General features: G+C 42.6%; 3 protein-coding genes across 4 annotated transcripts in view; 2 read left to right on the forward strand and 1 right to left on the reverse strand.

The window, feature by feature from the left end:
• Window positions 1–10,489: 10,489 nt before the first annotated feature.
• LOC132792601 (serine protease inhibitor 42Dd) lies at window positions 10,490–12,093 on the forward strand. Its single transcript, XM_060802029.1, has 4 exons — window positions 10,490–10,646; window positions 10,733–11,610; window positions 11,669–11,813; window positions 11,873–12,093. The coding sequence occupies exons 1-4, from the start codon at window positions 10,622–10,624 to the stop codon at window positions 11,995–11,997; spliced, it is 1,173 nt and encodes a 390-aa protein (XP_060658012.1). The 5' UTR covers window positions 10,490–10,621; the 3' UTR covers window positions 11,998–12,093.
• A 1,244-nt stretch (window positions 12,094–13,337) lies between these two features.
• Window positions 13,338–19,538, forward strand: part of LOC132790207 (protein prickle) — a 72,475-nt gene continuing 66,274 nt past the window's right edge. Inside the window, exon 1 of the mRNA XM_060798669.1 lies at window positions 13,338–15,050. Coding sequence (XP_060654652.1) covers window positions 15,013–15,050 — 38 coding nt within the window. The 5' untranslated portion in view covers window positions 13,338–15,012. The remainder of the gene's footprint in view (window positions 15,051–19,538) is intronic.
• Window positions 15,312–19,451, reverse strand: LOC132789614 (serine protease inhibitor 42Dd-like). 2 transcript variants are annotated; one of them, XM_060797719.1, is made up of 4 exons: window positions 17,437–17,690; window positions 16,200–17,095; window positions 15,994–16,138; window positions 15,312–15,929 (listed from the first exon to the last, which is right to left on the reverse strand). In XM_060797719.1, exons 1-4 carry the CDS (start codon window positions 17,453–17,455, stop codon window positions 15,808–15,810), a joined length of 1,182 nt encoding a protein of 393 aa, XP_060653702.1. In that variant the 5' UTR covers window positions 17,456–17,690; the 3' UTR covers window positions 15,312–15,807. The 2 variants fall into 2 exon arrangements, 1 of the variants encoding a protein (XP_060653702.1); XR_009632723.1 differs by lacking the exons at window positions 15,312–15,929; window positions 15,994–16,138; window positions 17,437–17,690 and adding exons at window positions 17,708–17,937; window positions 18,009–18,159; window positions 18,220–19,451 and having other exon boundaries at window positions 17,011–17,095.

Here is a 19,538-nt window from a genome sequence, read left to right on the forward strand (position 1 = left end):
TGCTGCTGCCTGTTTCAGTTCCTGTTCTTGTTTCCTTGGGCATGAAGTATGTTTGTTTTATGGCGGCGTTTGTTTTAACTTGTCGTCGCAGTATATGAGTGTGCATGTGTGTATGTGTGTGTGTGGAACATATGTTTTCAATTTGCCAGCAAATGGAAAAACTTGATTGAATTCCATGCGAACCGAAATGAAGATCGATGCGCTGACTCGACTGTCTCCGGTCTTCCATAAGTTGGCCTTTAAGTAGCTTTAAGCTTCAAGTTCTTGCCACACTACTATGCAAAGTTCATCAGTCAAAGTCGCTTTCGAACTTTGGTTCCCCAAAGAGTCGCACAAATTACATTTGCGTCGTCTGCCCGGCACACCGCAGTGGCACATCCGCATCAATCATACGCACCGTGTTGCCATGCGTAGTGGAAGACTTTTGCATTGCCATGATGCATGCACAGCTGGGGAATTGTCGTCAAGCGTCAACACTGGACTACACACCCACACACACACGCGCACACGCATATACTTTGTGAATGCTTCGCCTAATTGTATGCTATATTATTTTTAGCAGCCTTTGCGTTTGCACTAATTGAACGACAGCAACGTCATTCACTTGCTGCAAATTAAAATAAATTGTGAAATTAAATGAAAACTTTTACTTTTGCCAGACAAACACCCAGAAAGCGAGAGAGAGAGAGTGGGAGACAGCAAGTGAACGATGTTTGTCTGCTTAGGAATTCAAATGTTGTCGCCTACATGTCTCTGGCTGTGTGCCTTGTCTCTGTCTGTGTGTGTGTGTGTGTCCTTTGGCTGACATTCATTTGAAATTCGCACAGCGTAATGATGACTTGGCTGTTGTTCGGAGCTGCTGGAGCTGTTGAAGCTCAACTTTTTCCATATTACGCACTTGGTCACGTACGTTTGCCATATTTATTTGCATAAGCTTGAAAACTCGCAGCTTTCGCGACTTGAATTCAACGGAATTAGCTCAATTAGAATGTCGCAACTCAAACCAGCCATATGCATGCCTCGACTATATAGTAGTATATCTGGCAGTTGCAGCTCTGATAAACGCGTCGTCTGATAACACAAGTTTAGTGCCCCCAAACGAACAAAGGCAATTTCATGGACACAGTAATTGGACAGGGCAGCAGGTCATGAATTATGGCAAGCACTTATGAATTTTTAGTATTTTTTATTTATGCTTCATTTTATTTTGTGTGCCTTGTTTGCAGGGCTTTACAAGTTCAATGGCTGTGCGCTCCGCCCCACCGAAAAATAAAAGCAGGCAGCACAATTTTTCATTTTGCATGTTGCGACGCTAAGTGCTTCCTGCCGCGCCGTCGGGCATGTCCCACTCTTCCCTCCCTGTCTCGCTCTCACAAGTGTTGCAAGTGGTCTGAGGTGGCACATCAACTTTTGGTGCCACGCCATAATATTAATTGTGCCTTGCTATTCGCAGCAACAAATAAAAAAGGAAAGCGACGCCAACGGCCACTTAAATGCCATTACATTTTTATACAATTTTATGAATGTCGTGCGTGTGCATATGTAACTGTGTGCGTTTTGTTGTGCTCTGAAATTTTATAATTATTCAGGACTCTCTCCGCGTTCTCTCTGATATAATCGCCTTTGTGGCTGTCCAGGGACTGCGCCTTGCGCCTGTAGCTATTTGGGCAGTTATTAAAGCCGCTTTAAAGCCGCCAAAGAAGTCTCGCAGCTATTTGCATTTCCGCACTTGAGTTTTATTGTTGTTGTCCTCGTAGTTGCTTGGGCATTATTATTACTTTTCTGCAACAGCTGCGACCTGTGTGGCGCACGCCCAATCAATGAGGCGTCCCACACATGGGGCATAAGCTGAGGGTAACTTTTTTGTGTTCCCTCCACTACATAGTTGGTTGCCATTGTCAGCAAGTGGCAGAAATGTTGAATTGAGACTTGTGCCGTGTCGCGTCTGCAACAGCGAATGACAAATTGTCTCATCCGTCAGATGCTTGCAAGAGCGTACCGTGTAACGGTAACAGTTACAGTTAGAGGGAAGTTTTCTCTCCGCCATGATGCAGCAGCAGCAGCACAGCAATCATTATCATTGTCTACTTTTAAGGGCGCTGACTGACGGTCCAAACGCCACATTGACAGTTACACCGGAGTCATAGCAGACTCATGTGCACCTCAGCACACAGAAAGAAAGACAGACAGACGCATGTGTTCTTGACAAGCTCCTGACATCATTCATTATATTTCATGACTGCAGACATACACGCGTGTAATGCAAACGTCTTACTTGGCAACCCATAGACAAATATCCCCAAGACCAAGATGAGTAATGGGAGCCCAACTTCTATCGCCTGTCGTTGGCATGCAAAAATAACAGCCAAGCGGAGAGAGGAATTGAATATGGGATGCTTTCAACAACATTTTAAACTTAATCGATATGTTGCAAATATCTGTCTCCCGTTCTTTAATATTACTGTCGCAAACCACATTTTAAATCTACCCTTTTTATATTCAAGGCTTTCATTGCGATTCCATTGAAAACATTTAATGAGCAAAGTTTCAATTATATTGAAGGCTTTGCACTTGCCTCCGTCTAAGCTCGTTTCCAATCCCTTGCTGAAACAAATCGAAGCAAATACAAACAAAGCTCAGCATCTTCCCACTCTCCCCCCTCGAACAGAGAGTTAACAGAGTTTGAGGGAAAACCCCTAAAAGCAATGCCAATAAAATGAAAGCAAAGAGGCAAAAAGTTTATGTGTTTTCCAGCGATTGCTGGCTAAATCACAGCTAAATCTCTGCGAGCATTCGAAAAAAAAACCATTATGGCTTTTATTTGTTTGTCGTATTCCCTTCTCTTTTTTTTTTTTTTTGTTTTGTTACTGTTTTGTTTTTAAATGTAAACTGATAAAAACAATTGAACGCAAACAGAATACTGGACTGAGGAAGGAGGAGAGCAGCGCAAGCAGCGGAAAAGTAATCTTTAAATTAAGGGGGAGACCAGGCAGTCAGGCAGGGTGTTTGCCACAGACTTCTAGGGGGACAATTGGGGGCATCCCCCAGAGCATGCTTCCCCTCATAAGTATCTTTTACATAAGTAGATCTAAGTAAAGTCATTTCATTTCGATTTGAATTTAAATTGCGACTGCTTACGTCCTTCGTTTGCTATCACACATTAAAGCATTTACCACAAAGTATCTGAGTATGAGCTACTTTTTATGGAGCAGCCCATAAGCGCGCACACACACACTTACGCACGCAGCCCGAAAGTATGCTATGCTTTAATTGATTTTTAGACTCCGGCTGCTTGGCTGCATGTTAAATGCTCATTATGTTTTAATTAACTACGCACTATTTTTTCGGTAATTCATATTTAGCCTACATTTAAAACTCACGTAAGTGTACAGCGGTATACATATATAAGTATATATGTGTGTGTTTGCTTTGCTGTTTGTTTTATAAATTAGGCTCAGGCACTGCATAATTTTCACATTTGCTTTATCTAAATGTGAAATTTAGTTTTTCATTATTTAACACAATTTTGTGGCGTGGTTTGGTAGAATTCCTTTCTATGTTTTGAAGGAGCGTGTTAAGCTTTGAGGAGTGGTCGACCTTGACATTAGTGGCAAATGTTGACGTGCTCTGCGATTCATCAACCGGAAGACAAATGATATCATGCACAATTCATAATTACTCCCCAGTTGTTGAATACTTCCACTGCTGTTTGATACAATTAATCAAACTGAAATAGATTTTTTTACATATATTATTACGTTTTCATTCTGTTAAGCGTTTTAATTTTCTGAGAGGAGCTAAAATGTGAAATGTCCTAATCAAGCTTAAGAAGTCCCATGGCACGTAAGTTTCTCAATTACATTAATATATTTTGTTATTATTATTGCCATTATATATTAATAGTAGTAAAATTAAAACTATTTTCTATATTTTGAGTAGTCCACTTTAAAAATAAGACTAGAATTCTTGATGAGTCCTGTCAAATTTAATTCATACAATAGCTAACATTTCACGTAATAACTTGCCATTAATAAACGGCGACAGCAATTGTGTGCAGCCAACAAAATGTGCACAATTTCTTTGAATTCCAGCTCCATTTCTGAGCAGTTTTGCGTCACTTTTTACCTGCATCATAATTAAGCCATATAATGGCTTTGTGACAGCCACCCTCGCTCAACCTCCTGAGTAGTGTGTGTGTGTGAGTTGTGTCCATTTATGGCATTTTGCAGTGGCAGCTTTGAGAGAGCTGCGCGCACTAAGCAGCAGCACTTAGCTGCGTATTTTACAGTTCATTGCATTGTTATATAATTTAACAGGCAAACACCTTGCTTGAGTGCACACTCCTCGCACTTGCTTCTTCCCGGAGGTTCTGATGAAATCGCCAAGTCCCCGCCCGAGATGCCAGCGGGGTGGCGACAGAATGAAAGGGCAACAATGTGGCAAGTTTATTTGTGCTTAAAAGAGTTCTCCAACCACCCACCCTTGTCTGCACCCATATCAAGTGTTCAACCCAGGCACACATCAACACACACCCACGCACACACACATGAGTACTTATGAAATGGCTTTTCTTATTTTTCTTCTTTCTTCTCTTTTTTTTGGAGTGGTATAAAAAATAGCTACAAAAGATGCCATTAAAAAATCTTTGTGTTGCCACAAATAAATCCAACAAGAAAACACAGACACACGCTCACACATGCTTGGTCACACACACTCACACACACTTACGCACATACACTCACACAACACAATGGGGCTTTACATCCATCAAAGCAAAACTAAGTCGCAGGGCAGCAACAAAAGTTGCTAAGCTTCAAGTGCAGGACCTAGAGGAGGAGGGAGGTGGGGAGATGGGTTCAGCTTTCGTTTTCCCCCATTTCAGTTGGCTTAACACATTTTACACTTTGCAATTGTTAACTTTGCGTGAGTGAGTGGACCACGCCCCCGGAATCCTAAGTCTGCAGCTAGCTAACGTTGCATACTTTTAGGCGGCTGCTTTAACTTAAATTTCCGCGGCAAAAAGTCGCCATGCGAATCTCGCACATTAACACATTTCACAGTTTGGGGCACAACACCAAAGTCAGCGTCATAAAACGCACTCTCTAAAACTATTCTCGCAGGCGTGTCACACAATAAATTTCCGCTCCCCACGCCACAACTGCGATGCTCGTAAAAAAAAGCAGAAAGAACGAGGAAAATAACGCGAGTTGTGTGTGCGGCAATTTTGGAAATCCGCTTTTAAAACGCACATGTGCCGCCGCCATAGTGAGGCGGCTTTTGTTTCATTCTATTTGCATATTAAGTGGGGGCAGGCAGCGAAGGAGACAGTTCTGGCGCGTTGCCTGGTTACCCATCTGCCTGTCCTCGCATAGCTGCCTGCTGTTGACGTTCACACGCTCGCCTAAAATCGTTCTAAAATCGTTGTGAAATCCGTGTGAAAGCACTGCCAATACGTCAATAAATTACACGCCAGAGGGAGGCTACAAAAAAACGAGATAGAAAAAAACTATAACTGACAGTTCAATTTAGGCGCGAGTTGAGCGGTTGCCAAATTGCCTGTCTAGTTGGTGGCGCGCGCAAAAAGTGTTGCCTACTTTCAGGCGATGACTTAAAAACGTGTGGAGCAGTTTAATGTAGCAATCTATCTGCCTCACTCTAGCTATCAGGTTTTTACTCTTGTAGATTCTTGGAGCTGTGATCGATGTTTTGACATAAAAATTAGCATACGCAGGGAAAGAGGAATGAATTCCAAGGAGCAGCACCTACATACACGAAGAGACAGCATCATTTGTTGGAGAGCTGAAACAAAAAAAGAAGATGATCGCGTGTGCCATTGTTGTGGTTGCAAGCAGCAAGCAGCAACATTTTCATTTGCAATTCAAAAGCGGAAAACGTTTGAAAGGCTGATCGTTACATAAAGTACCACACAAAGTAGGCGCAGCATCTTGATCTTGTCATTGTGGATTGTGTTTCTTTCAGTTTAAGTTTGACTATTGCCTTGTGGCATTGATTCTACAAATACGTAAATTGCCGATGGCCATAAATTGAAGTAGAAAATACGCTGATTTTGATCAGCTAATTGACATTTTATGACAGACTGTTTTCACTGCAGATTGCGACACAAATCAATTGATCGATGGGCAACATCAAACCGATTGAAGGCTGCCCAAAAGCCCAGTCAAATTGATGTTATGAATTCGCTAAATTGATCGATCCGCAGATGATTTTGTTGTTGTTGTTTTTTTGAGTTCTATGAACCTTTGATGCCCACTTGGGATGCACAACATGGAGCTATCAATTGATTGGGCGTCTGTCAGCTGCCTTAACGGACATTAACAACATGTTGCGTCAGCCTTGTCGCCTTATTTGACTCTGCTAAAGATGTCGCCGATTTCGTAGAAACTGAAAGGATCGCACTGCGAGATGGCGATCAAAACAAATGGCAAGCCAACATGATGCATGCAACGTGCAACGTGCAGCGTTCAAGGGTCTCGCCAGTCTCACTTATTTTAGTGCTAATTAACGAGAAGTACAACGAGTTCTAAATACGCATAATGTGGCTCAACTTGTTGTTTTTCTGCTGTTGCCGTTGTTGTTGTTGCAGTTGTACTTGCATTTTTCCAGCTTAATTTGTCGCGGCAACGACTCGAATTGGAAAATCCTGTTCCATGTTGCATGCCGCATGTGGGCAGTGGGTAAGATTGACGTGTCGTTTGTGTCATCCGTGTTGTCGTTCAGTTGTTGTTGTTGCTGCTCTTGTTGCTCTTGTCGTTGTTGTGCTTGTCAGCGACTCTGGCTGGTCGTTCGATTCTCTCCACTGGTCAAGTGGTTGAGTGTCTCTCGGTCCCATGTTTGTCGCCGCCTCGTGAAGCGTGGCGACTTTTGGTTTTGCATAAAACTCCATTTGCTTGATTTGTTGTCGTTGCCGTTGTTGTTGCGGCTGTTGTTGTTGTTGTTGTCGTCGTCGTATTGACGGTCGTCGATATCGATATTGATGTTGAAATTGAATGAAAGTTTTTCTGCCTTGTTTTCACTGCAAAGTGCTGGCCAAACTGTCGATTAGATTGCAGCATTGCAGCATTTCAGCAGCCACTGCAATTGGCTAATTATACACAGTCACACACACCTTGCACTTGTCTAACAGCAGCAGCCAAGAAAGTTTGAGGCTGGCAATTTACAGTTGTTTTTACTACAAGCGTAATAAGCAATATTAGTTAAAGACATAGCCTGAAGTTGAATTTACCATGATAACAAGATAACGATTGTTGCGTTGCCTAAAGCTGCAGCTGTATTTATCGCAACAGGAAATCGCAAATGTTGAAGAAATATATATTGTTTAGATTGTCAATTATTTGTATGGCTTCACTTCATTAGCCACAACATTTGTAAATAACTCAGTGTTTTTTATGCATGTTAAATGCCATTTAAAATTGTTGACTTGTGTTTTACAACTGTTTGACAAAGTAAACGCTTTGTTATTGAAAATATTTGTAAATGCATTTACATATTTGACTAAGTTGAAATATTGACATTTTTTTAAGGATTTTAATATGCAATTAAAATTTGAAAGACAGTATGACAACATTATGGCAATGTAAATTTTTAATAAAGTAAGTAACTAAGTCTAGGCTATCTTTATTAAAGTAATACATTCATCTATTCAAATTGAATTATAATCTATTTTAGTTAAGTATTTATTTTACTCATTTTATTTACTTAAGCATTATTTATTTTACATTTGATATGTAATGCTCAGATATCAAAAATAAAAGAAAATGCTATAAATAACCTAAATTAATGGCTCTATTATTTAGAATGTTGTAAAAAGGCGTGATCCAATTGGAAAAAACAAATAAATCTGAAATTATATTTTTATTTTATAAGTACATATGTAACTTATGTACAAAGTTTCATGTTTATATCTTCAAAAGTGGTAATAATGCCAAAAAAGAAAACTCTCTTTTTGCTTGCAAATTGGTACCAAAAGCTATATGAGCGCCTAAACTAATTAGTTATTTTATTTATTAACTTTAAATTTAGTTTAACTTTAGAAACTTTTAGTATTCCTATTTAGTAGTAAGCATTAATGAGTGGCACTTTTATTTGAAATCTTTTCTCAGACAACAGATCAAGCTTCATTCAGTAATCTAAGCAAATCAAAATAAAACATCTTTGCTTCTCTATTTAAATTAATCCAATGTCTCGTTGGTTTGTTTGGCTTAATTGTTGTGGCCAACTTTCTGCATCGCCAACATTTTAATTGTTTGAAACAACTTTCTGACTAAGTGAATAGCATTTTTCTCCCCCAAAGCGCGCAGGCAACTAGGACAATCTTAATTCTAAATGCTGCGATGAACTCACGCAATGGGGAAACTGATCTTGATGGTTGATTGTTGTTGATCGTGGTTGCTATGCAAATTGCAATTATTTTGTTTGTGTAGTTATGTGAAAATTTATTGTTTATGCTTAGAGAACAAGAAAAAGGGCAACAGTGTGGGCGAAGAGAGTGGAGGGAGGGGAACTAAGCGATTGCTGCCATTGTTTTGTTTTTGGGCTCGGTTTCTTTCACTTTGGGGGCCTTTGTTTTCTACAGCCTTCTTATTTCTCTCTTTACTTTTTTTTGTATTTATTTTGTATTTTTTTTGCTCTATCATCAACTGGTTTTGGGTTACTCTTGCACGCAGGCAAACCCACAACACTCTCTGTGTGTGTCTTGTGCACCGAGAGATGCTTCTTCCATCCATGAGAGATGCTGGAACGATCACATAATTCGTGTTGCTGTTGCTGGCTCATCATTCTTGTGCTTTTCCGCACGGCTCAAAACAAAAAAAAAAAAGAAAAAAAAACGAAGAAGTTTTGTGGCAAGTTATTTTTATCAGCAGCATTTTGCTGCCGTTGCATGCAGCTCAAGCCAAAGCCAAAGCATTAGCTCTGTCGCCAGTTGCCCGCTCTCCCTGCCACTTGCCCCTTGCCTATTGCCTGTTGTCTGTTGGGTTGTCTCCTGTCTCGTGTCGACCTGCTGCATCAACTTGTGCCTTGTGTCCAGTCGCAAAACTCTTTTATCGGCATTCCGTTTTTATTTTTTGCCTGTTGCTGGCTGCCGTGTTGTGTATCTATAAAGACAACAGCCTGCCGCTTAGCCACAGCAACAGCCACAGCAACAGCAACAACCACGGCAACAACCATAGCCTTAGCCTTAGCCATAGCCTGGCAGCCACAGCGATCACGATCTTTAACATGTTTTGTCTCGATCAGTGAAATCATTCAATCAGAACGGTCAACGCTTTGGCAGCTTCGGTCGTTGCCAGGACCAGCCTCACACACACACACGCACACATACACTCACACACATGTGTATTCTCGTAGTTATATAAGGCTTTGGCTAATTTGGAATCTGGTTTATCGACTCGTAGAAAGTCGTAAAGTGAGCAACAACGCGACGCCTTCACCCACAATTAATAACAAATCATTCATACGGTAGCCAAGATTATTTTGCGCTACCACATAAAAAAGCAACAGAGAATTATAAAGAAGAGTCGCGGTGGAAAGGCAGACGATATTGGTCAAGTTAAGGTAGTTGGCCTGGTCAAGATTTATATTTATGTTATGTAGTCCTCTCGCAGCATGCCGCGAACCAGGCCATAAAGCATGTTTTTAAAATTCCATTAAAATTTATTAGCATTTCACACAAACTGTGCATAAATAACAAATTTCGGGACTTTGATACCCAACAGCACACTGTGCCTCTTTCCCTCCTCTTCCACTTCCCCTTCCACCACTCTGCTGTTCAACGATAAAACATTGGATAAGACTGAGTGAGTGAGTGAGCGGGACTGTGCGAGGGAGCAGGCAGCAATTGCTTGGCCCTGCTGCGTTTTTAGTTACTCAGAAATTGATGTGTGCGTGTTGCGTTTAATTGGAACGGTGTGCATGTGTGTGTGTGCATGGGCTTGAGGAGTTGGGGGTCAGTCGATAAACAATTTATGAAACTGCCTGTTTGTTTTGCTGCGCTGATATTATGTACTGTGTGTGTGTTGTTTATGGATGCATTATCTAAACAAATACCAAAAATAGCCTCATTAAAATCAACGCATAAAACACAAAATTAGAGTTCGAGTTAGAGTTTTATGGCATGCGCAGTTTTCTCACATTGATCACACTGTGCGCAGCTTCAATTTGACAGACGAGTGAATCCACGTCGAGCCCTTTCAAACAGCAGCAGAAGCAACAACACTCAAGTGCTCGTTGTGCGACAGAGATAGCACAAAGCAGACAAGTGCAAAAGGCAAAACGGTGAACTCAAGTGCGCTGTGAGCAGTGAGAGAGCGAGAGAAAGAGTGTTCCCAGTATTTCGCACACCCAGAACGAGAACCGCCCAGAAGCAACAGCCGATTCCTGCTGTGTGTGTGCTAGCTAGCCTTTCTTTCTTTTCCACTGTTTCTTTTCGGTTCGGTTTGGCTCGTTTCGTTTCGTTTCTTTTTGTGTGGTGTGTGGAGGGAGCTGCTTGAAATGCAAAGCGCATTGCCGCGTCGTGATTCTTGCGCTCGATTCCTGGCGCAGCTATAAATGACAGCCTCAGCAGCCTTTTCACTTTTAGTCTCAAGGTGTCAACGCAGGCGCAATGAACAACCACCACTGGCTGAGCTGTAAGTTGGATTCTCTTCTTCTATATATCTCTGTCTGTGTATTCCCTGCAGTGCTTTTGACTAATGATGCCTCGATTTCCATGCAGTTCTGCTGCTGCAGCTGCTGCCACTGCTCTGTGTGGCAAACACCATCAAGGAACGCAATTTGTTTGCCACCGAACTCTTTCAGACCCTGGCCACCGATCGTCAGGATGAGAATGTGATCATCTCGCCCATATCCGTGCAACTCGCCCTGGGTCTCGCCTACTACGGCGCCGAGGGTAAGACGGCCTCCGAGTTGCAGAAGACGTTGCATGCCTCGGCGCAGGAGAGCAAAGATGGGCTGGCCGAGAGCTACCATCGACTGCTGCATTCATATATCAAATCGAAGACGGTGCTGGAGATCGCCAACAAAGTGTACACACGCGAGAATCTCAAGGTGGCGCCACACTTTCGCGATGTGGCCGAAAAGTACTTTGACTCCGAGGTGGAGAGCATGAACTTTGAGCAGGAATCGCAGGCGGTGCAACGCATCAATGACTGGGTGAAACACAAGACGCAGGAAAAGATCGAGCATGTGGTCGACAAGTTGGAGCCCGATACGAATGTGGCACTCATCAATGCCATCTACTTTAAGGCACGCTGGGCACGTCCTTTCAATGACGATGACACCAAGGATCGCGACTTCTGGTTGAGTGAGGATAAAGCTGTGCAGGTGCCCACAATGTTTGCCGATAATTGGTATTATTATGCCGACTATCCGGAGTTGGATGCTAAGGCAATTGAGTTGTTCTTCGAGAACATCAACTTGACCATGTGGTTCATTCTGCCCAACAAGCGTAGCGGTCTCCAGCAGCTGGAACAGCAACTCAAAGGCGTGGACTTCAAGCTGCTCGAGGAGCGCTGGCAATGGCAAAGTGTCGCCGTCTATTTGCCCAAGTTCAAGTTTGAATTCGACACGGATCTAAAGCCCACACTCAATAAAGTAAGTAAATTTGGGGTAAGGGGAATCTTCTAAAGCTCATCCATCGTCTTCTCTCTAGTTGGGCATCAATGCCATGTTCTCGGCGGGAGCTGACTTCAGCAACATCTTCGAAGAGTCGCCTATTGGCACTCGCATCACTAAATTGCAGCACAAGACCTTCATCGATGTTAATGAGATTGGCTGCGAGGCAGCAGGCATCAGCTGTAAGTTCATTCAATCTCTCTGCAAAACCCTTCCACTATTATCTTATTTCTCCCTTTAGATGCTGCTGGTGTTCCCATGTCGTTACCATTGGATCCCAAGACTTTTGTGGCCGATCATCCATTTGTGTTCATCATTCGCGATCAGCATGCGGTTTATTTCACGGGTCACATTGTCAAGTTCTAGGCTAAGCACAACATTCATTTATTCTCACACTTCAATTATATAATCATAATTTGAAAGCAATTTAATAAATTCCAATTATTCGATACTTATTTATAATCGAAGTTTTTGCAAGCAGGTATAAATGATTCTGGGCATTCTCCCTCAGCGACGAATTCGATATCTATGATTATTAAAAGAGTTAAAGGAGATTTACAGGTCGAATCCATTAGAAATCTTACTTTGGAATCCTTTCTGCTTGCGTTCACAGTTCAGTAGTTCGATATCCTTTTGATCGATGTTCAGAAAACACCCCCCACTAAAAGCGCAAATAAGCATTGGCTTCAAGCTCACTCTACAGTTTATAGGATTCACTTCTTGTGGAAGAATTCTATGTGCTACAGAGAAGAGATTTAAGTTTATTATTATATGAATTATTTCAGGTATCGAGTATAGACCTAGAAGTGTTAGCAGCAGCAGCTCGAACTTCATCTTGAAATCTTAGAGAAAACTATGTCTGCTAGCTTGCTGAGTGTCCCATATATAATGGGAATTACATTGATTATTTCCACTTTGTAAATCTGTTTTCTTCATAATCAAATTACGTGGTTTGCTTAGCGGCGATTATAGCCGACATCTGAAGCCTCTGCTTATGTCAAGCTAAAAATAAACATAAGCAATGGAAACAAAAGAAATTTTTTCGAGTCAAATGGGCTTACGTGCGACCCAAAAAAGAGAAAAAACATAAGGTAATAAGGTAAATAAGAAATAAAGGTAAACTCAAAACTCAAACAAAACAAAAAGTATTTGCTTAATATTTAAATATGATCAGTCAAGAGGGGAGAGATCTTATATTATTTTTCAGACTGTTACTTCAACCGACTGCGTTCGATATTTGAGCCAAGATCTTAAGCAGGGGGATTGGCTTACACTTCGAAAAGTTGATCGCCCTGACCAAGAAGATATATAGACGCATTGGACATCGGAACCCATTCGATGTTGTCATACGAGATGCATCTAATTGAATCACTAAGTAGCCAAAGACATTAGGATTAGCTAAGTTGAGGTCAGTTCTGGGGTGTAAACGAGTTTCAGGTTACTTCAGTTCGGAGCGATCAGATAATGGTCTGTCCCTTGAAGCATTTGAGGCATTTGTTGCATTTGTTTTAAAAGCGCCTGCGCCTTTAGCTGCACCTGCTGCAACTGCTGCCTGTTGCTGTCTGTTGATCAAGAAGTGGAGAGAGGAGAGAGAGAGAAAGAAGAGAGGGCGTCAGCGAACCCACTTTAAATTCCAGTCACAAAGCGAACATGAAACAAAGAAAAACTTGTCAAGCAATACAAACGAATCTAACAAAAAGGGACACGCGAGGGAGCGAGATGGAGCACAGACGTGCACTTGGACAGTGCTTGACTGACCGCAGGCGAAGCGAGGGCGCGCTGCAAGAATTACAATTACAACGACAATTACATGCAGCCAGTTGAAGCAACCAGAGTGAAGCAAGCGTGCCCAGTATTTGCTCTCAACAGCGCATTGCGCTTAACCAGTATTTCTTGCTCACGAGAGCGAGACGAAAAGAGAGAGAGCAACTAGTGAGCACAGTGAGCTGCTGTTGGAGTTGCATTTGGCGTTGTTGTTGTTGTTGGTTTGGGAGTTGGCGTCGCGCTTCGGCGTTTTGGAGCCAGCGCGCTAAAGAGAGCGAGTGCGAGAGAGCGAGAGCTAGCGATCGCGTCGTTTCGTGCATGCGAATACGAACGAGGATCGTTCGCTCAGTCTGTGTATTGGTGTCAAACGAGACAGACGAATTTGGCTTGGCGGCAAAAAAATTTTTATCGCGTTCGCTTTGCCGTCGTTTGGCTCGCATTTTCCTGTTGTGCATGTGCGTGCGTGTTGCGCGCAACTAGCGAAAATCGTAAAAACGAAAAAAAATAAAAACTGCAGCGTGATCTGACCCAACGGTGTCGCTCAGAAGCTGCCTCCCGCCCCCGTTCGCCCCCCTTTGCAGACCTCTAACTGCCGCCCACGCATGTGTGTTTTGCGTTTATCTCGCCAAAAGAATCGCGGTAGCTGTTTGCTTTGTTTTTGGTGCCGTTTTGCGTGGTGCAGGCTGCCTTATAAAACGGCAGCTAGCCAGGAATTAAATTGCCCAGCAAGCAAAAAATAAGTGTCCACTTCGCATGTGTGTGTTGTGAAAAGTTGTGGCAGCAGTAAAAGAGGAAAATGCGCATAAATTATTTGAAATGGTCCTAAAATGTCTTCAACGATTGCCCCGCAATGCGATAATTTCGCATTTAATTGAAGCCCATCAAAATGTTGCTAAGCAAAGCTGAAATTAATTTATCGTGTTAATCAAAATTGCTTGTCCCCTTCCGTTCCCCTCTTCACCACTTTTGGATACCCAATTCATATTCAAATTCAAATTTACCAATCATCGCATTACTTTTATATACAATTAAGCTTAACGGCTAACAACCAAACGTAATTCGGCCCGATTGAACCAGTTTCCCATGCCACAAATCGACAGGCAATGAACCAAAATTATTTAACTACACATAAGCACATAAATACTCCGGAGAGTATAAAAGTAATAAAAACTGCAAAAAATAAGCAAGATATTAAAAGTAAAACCATAAACGCATTGCCTCAAATTGTTACCAGTTGTCTGTTCGTTGTAGTTGTGAGTTGATTTATGTGCGCGATTAGAAAACCAGCGACAAAAAGTAAATAAATTACTTAAGCACAACAACAACAAAAAAGATCAAAAAAAGAGAATAAGAAACAAATGTGTTAAAGCAAATGCCAAAAGGCTGCGCCTGCGCACAGTCCAATCTGCAAATTTGCCACAGTCTGTGGCAGGCAAATTAATAAGAAAAATACAAAATAAAATAAATCGCAATCGGTTAATGTTAATTTATGTGTGCATTTGTGCAGAGTGAAAGATAAATGTAAATCAAGCGAAAACAAAACACAAAATCATCTGATAAACCGCTTAGATAGCTATAAAAAGGAGAAAAAGGATTCGCCAAACAACACATACAAAAATGGATAACACAAATCAAATGCCCGTCGAGCTCGAAAGGTGAGTCAAAGCCCGATGCCAAATCTTGATAATTATAAGCTGGGCCTTTACTTAAAGCGCAAATATTAAATGGCAAATTTATAAAATATTTTGGGGTGCTGAAATATCGCTGATTCTTTTGACAAAATTTTAATAAATTTATTTTATTAATCTCTAATACACTAGAAATTCAACATTTAGTTATTCTTTTGATAATAACTCAGTTTTAATAATCATTTTTACGTTCCAGGCTAAATAAAATTTATTTTGCATTCGAAATGCTGAAATGTTGGTTCAATTTTATTGTTTTGTTAAACGTTTTATAATTTCAACACATAGTAAATTTAACATTTTTGCGTTTTCATAATGATGTTAATTAATTGCTCAATTTTCTATTTCCAAAGTGTGTTAATTGACAGCCAATTAAGCATCTTCAAATCAGGCATAAATTTCCGCTGCTATTATTTAATCCAATTTATTATTTAATGTATTGAATATGCAAAAAATATTGGTAGCATTTTCATACTTTATCTTCATAAATATGAATTTGTTTTGTATTATTGCGAAATTTAATTAACTGGACAACACATAAATTTTTAAAAAATTTTGCTTAAAAAACTACTTCCTTTTTTAGGTGAATATTAATTAATATTTATTTGATGTTGCGCAAAAAGGTTGTCAAAACTTTATTTGAGTGTTGAACAAATTTGCATTCGTTAAGAAAAACAAACATTTAGCGTGATTAATTAACACCTCAGGGGAGGAAAGCGTTAACACTTTACACATAGGCATAGTTGGCGATGTGGCCCATAAAGACAATGGAGTCTTTGTGCTTAATGGCGAACACAAATGGATGATCGGCTTCGAATTTCTTGTTGCGCGAGAACAGACTCTTCAGAACTGCCGGAACGAATTTAAAGACATGTTATTTAATCAGTATTTAGTAGTAATTAAAGTAGCTTACCTCCGGACTCGATGGGCTGCTCCAAGCCTGCCTCAGAGACCTCAACATGAGCCTTGTGCTCGACGCTGTTAATAAAATGACTGACAAACATGCGGTACATGTTGCCAAAGTCGCCAGAACGTGAGAACATGGTCGTAATGCCCAACTGCAGAATGATAAAGTTTTGATTAAAGAGTGTTCTGTTCATTGGAACAATCTTGACGCACCTGCTTGAAGGGCTGCTCCAGACTGAGTCCAAAAGTAACGCTGAACTTGGGCAGCTGCACCTCGACCTTCTGCTGCGACATTTCACCCAGTTCGCTAAGCAGATTCTTGCCAGACAGACTCTGTTGCAGTGCCCGAAGTCCATCCTTGCGATTGGGTAGCACTAACAGCATGGAGAACTCTGAGTTCTGATACGGCAGCTCCACGACCTTGGCATCCAGACTACGAACCTCGGCATAGTTGAAGTGCTGCAGTGTCCACATGGTCTCCACCTGAACGGACTGACCGCTGCCAGTGCGGAAGGAGCGACGCTCGGTTTTGTCCAGCTTGAAGGCCTTTTGCCAGGGTGCCGAATAAGTGACACCGTTGACAATGACGCCCTCGGTGCGATCGTTGAGCAGCTCTGGCTTGAGTATGTCCTTGATCTGATCGTTGGTCTTGGTGGCAATGGCACGATTGATGCCCTCAGCGGTGCGCTTGTTGTAGGGCGGATGGAAATCTAGTTTGTCAATGTTTGAGTCGAACTGACGCTGGGCCACATCACGAAAGGCGCCCTTGAACTCCAGATTCTCGTTGATGTAAATGTTGTTGGCCAGGCGCAGATTGTTGTCGCGTGTCAGCGATTGCTGGTAGCTGCCAAAACGCTGGGCAACCTGATCGCCATCCCCGATGCCCAGTCGCATGCCCTCCTTCAACTCGATGGCTGTCTGTCCCTTGGCTCCATAGAAGGCCAATGCCATGGAGGTCTGTATCGCTGCCGGTGAGATCACAATGTTTTCATTGAGATGGTCCGCACCCACGGCATTGTAGAGCTGTGCTGCTAAGAGATTGCGATCCACAGATGCATCCAAGCTGGATGTAGTGCTCGCCTGACAGCAGACAACGATCGTCAAGGAAACTGCAAATAACAACAGAGGCAACATCATCATTTTCACTAAGAAAAAAACACATCAAGCACATAATGAGCTGACAAGTATGCGCATTCATTACGAATGAGCTACAATATTTTGGCATAAAAATCCAATTTAATTATGTGTTGGATTCTCTCATATGACAGCACAATACAATGAACCTTGAGATGTGCCGACAGTCGTCTTCTAGTTTATTGAGATTTTACCGAACTCGATTTTGAGCCATAAATATTGTCACTCTTTGTCATGCTCGAGTACAAACTCATATAAAGATCACAGCGATTTTTTTTTTTTTTTTGCCAAGCTCTAGGCAATAATTGAGGCTTACGTAAGAGGCACAGTGCCATGATCAGCTAAATGAATATATATATATGTTTCTGTGTTTTTTTTTCTTTATTGTCAATTTGCGCTTTACACTATTTTGATTGGCGTCGTTGAGCGTCTGAATGTGAACTGAATCTAACACTGGCTGGTGAGCAATTGTGGAGGCTAGACCTAGACTTAGATTGAGATTCCGATTCCAATTTCGATTCAAATTCACTCAGAGCACAGCTGAGTTTTTAGTTTTTATGATGAATTGTTTACACGTCATTTATCACCTTTGGCATGTTGTTTATTGAGTCGCTGATAAGGCGATAACCTCTAGCTGTAGCGTACTTGGCCCGGCAGTGGATGTGAAGGTGGAGGTGGAGGTGGAACTATGTATATGGCTAGATGTCGACCACATGGCCAGCGAGCAGCACAGACTTGCCATTGCCGAGGGCGTAGAAGAACGGATGATTGATCACCAGCGAGAGAGTGCTGCGGAATAGATCGGTAAAGGCTGCCGCTGCAATGGGGGAGCGGGCAGCAGCTGATCAAAGACAGTTCTAAGCTCATGCAATGTGCTGCCTCACTTACCGAATGTTCTATCCTTCTGGCCACCTGCCTCCTTCACCTCAAACAGCGCCGTGTGCGGCACAGCCGTCAAATGTGGCGCAGAGCTGGCCAATATCGAGCTGAACACTTTGTGCAGCTGCGCCTCCGAGCTAAAGAGTTTGTCCAGACCCAGCTGCAAGTACAGAGAGGGGCAGAGTTATAGAGTTACTAGACTGCTTCTTGCCACACTTACATGTTGCAGTATCTGGTGCAGTTCCGTGTGCGCCAACAAGCTGAACTTGGGCAGCGTCAAAGCCAACTTGCGTTCGCTCAACGCGTGTCTCAGCTGCTGCAAATCGTAGGTTGACAATTGACGCTCCAACTTGGCCAAACCCTCCAACTGATTGGGATAGATGATGAACAGACTCAGATCAGCGCTGGCATAAGGCAATTCAATGATGCAGGCATCGAGCGCTGGCAACTCCGCATACCGGAAGCTGTGTTGCACGAACATGGCATCCACTAACTTCGGACTGTGGCCATGGCTGAAGAAGTTGATGCGCTGCGTCTGCTGCGGATCAAAGCCCTGAGCCCAAGGGGCGTCAAATGTGAGCGCAGAGACATGCAGAAAAGGCGTGTCGCTGCCTGTTGTGCCATGCAACATGGAGCTGGTAACCAGCTCGCCCACGCTGTAGTTGCTGCGCGCGAGGAACTCATAGTTGATGGCGTTGACTACATTCGGCACATTGTCAAAGTCCAAACGATGCATGCCAATGCCCAAGGTTGCGGCACGCATCATAAACGCATCGCGATAGTTGAAAGTGTACCGTTCATCCGTATAGAATTCACTGAGCAGTCGCAATTTGCAACCAATCGCCGACGATTCCTTCAGTTGCGCAATCAGCTGTTGAAACTGTTGCAATGCCTGCTCCCCTGTGCCCAAGTGCTGCAAATCCAGTGCCACACGCAATTGCCGTGCCACAGCTGTGGCATCGTCCGCGACTCCGGTGTAGAGTAGCGTTAAAGCCGATTGCAGCAACAGTGGCGAGATGGCAACATTGCTGTGGGGCTGCGATAATCCCAGACTTGTGGCCAGACGCAGTGCAAATCGCTCACTCGACGAGCTCAACGCTACCGGATTGCCGCTCGCCGGGCAACTGATGGCTAGCAGTGTCAACAGCGAGGCGGAAACTATTAGAGGTCGTCTCCAGTTGTCGGTGGTCATGCTTAAAGTTGGGTAATTCCAAGCTTTCGTTACTTGGGTTGGCTGCTGTTGCTTCTGTGGCTCGTTCACAACTAAACTGCGACTCACGTTCCACACACAAACACACAACACCACAAGCATCACAACACAGTCACACACGGTCGGGCAATTGGCATTGAGCCGGTTTTAGTCCAAACAAAAAAGCTCTCGACATTTGTTTTTAATTGAAATTCTTAGCTGATATGCGAGAGCTGAATGACAGAGATGATAGGCCCCAGAATGAAACAGCTTAATCAGAGTGTTCAACGAAAATAAATGACCTAATTGGTAGCACAAGCGAATCTAGATAATTGCAGTTCTCTCGGACT

This window comes from Drosophila nasuta, chromosome 3, assembly GCF_023558535.2.
Source record: "Drosophila nasuta strain 15112-1781.00 chromosome 3, ASM2355853v1, whole genome shotgun sequence".
Lineage (NCBI taxonomy): Eukaryota > Metazoa > Arthropoda > Insecta > Diptera > Drosophilidae > Drosophila > Drosophila nasuta.

Excerpts from the sequence above, each read along its gene's own strand:
- LOC132792601 (XM_060802029.1), top strand. The coding sequence starts at position 10,622 with ATGAACAACCACCACTGGCTGAGCT. Across the intron at positions 10,647-10,732 it reads CAACCACCACTGGCTGAGCT|TTCTGCTGCTGCAGCTGCTG; the intron begins GTAAGTTGGATT and ends ATTTCCATGCAG. Across the intron at positions 11,611-11,668 it reads TAAAGCCCACACTCAATAAA|TTGGGCATCAATGCCATGTT; the intron begins GTAAGTAAATTT and ends TCTTCTCTCTAG.
- LOC132789614 (XM_060797719.1), bottom strand. Across the intron at positions 16,139-16,199 it reads TGGAGCAGCCCTTCAAGCAG|TTGGGCATTACGACCATGTT; the intron begins GTGCGTCAAGAT and ends ATCATTCTGCAG. Across the intron at positions 15,930-15,993 it reads GCAGCCCATCGAGTCCGGAG|TTCTGAAGAGTCTGTTCTCG; the intron begins GTAAGCTACTTT and ends TCGTTCCGGCAG.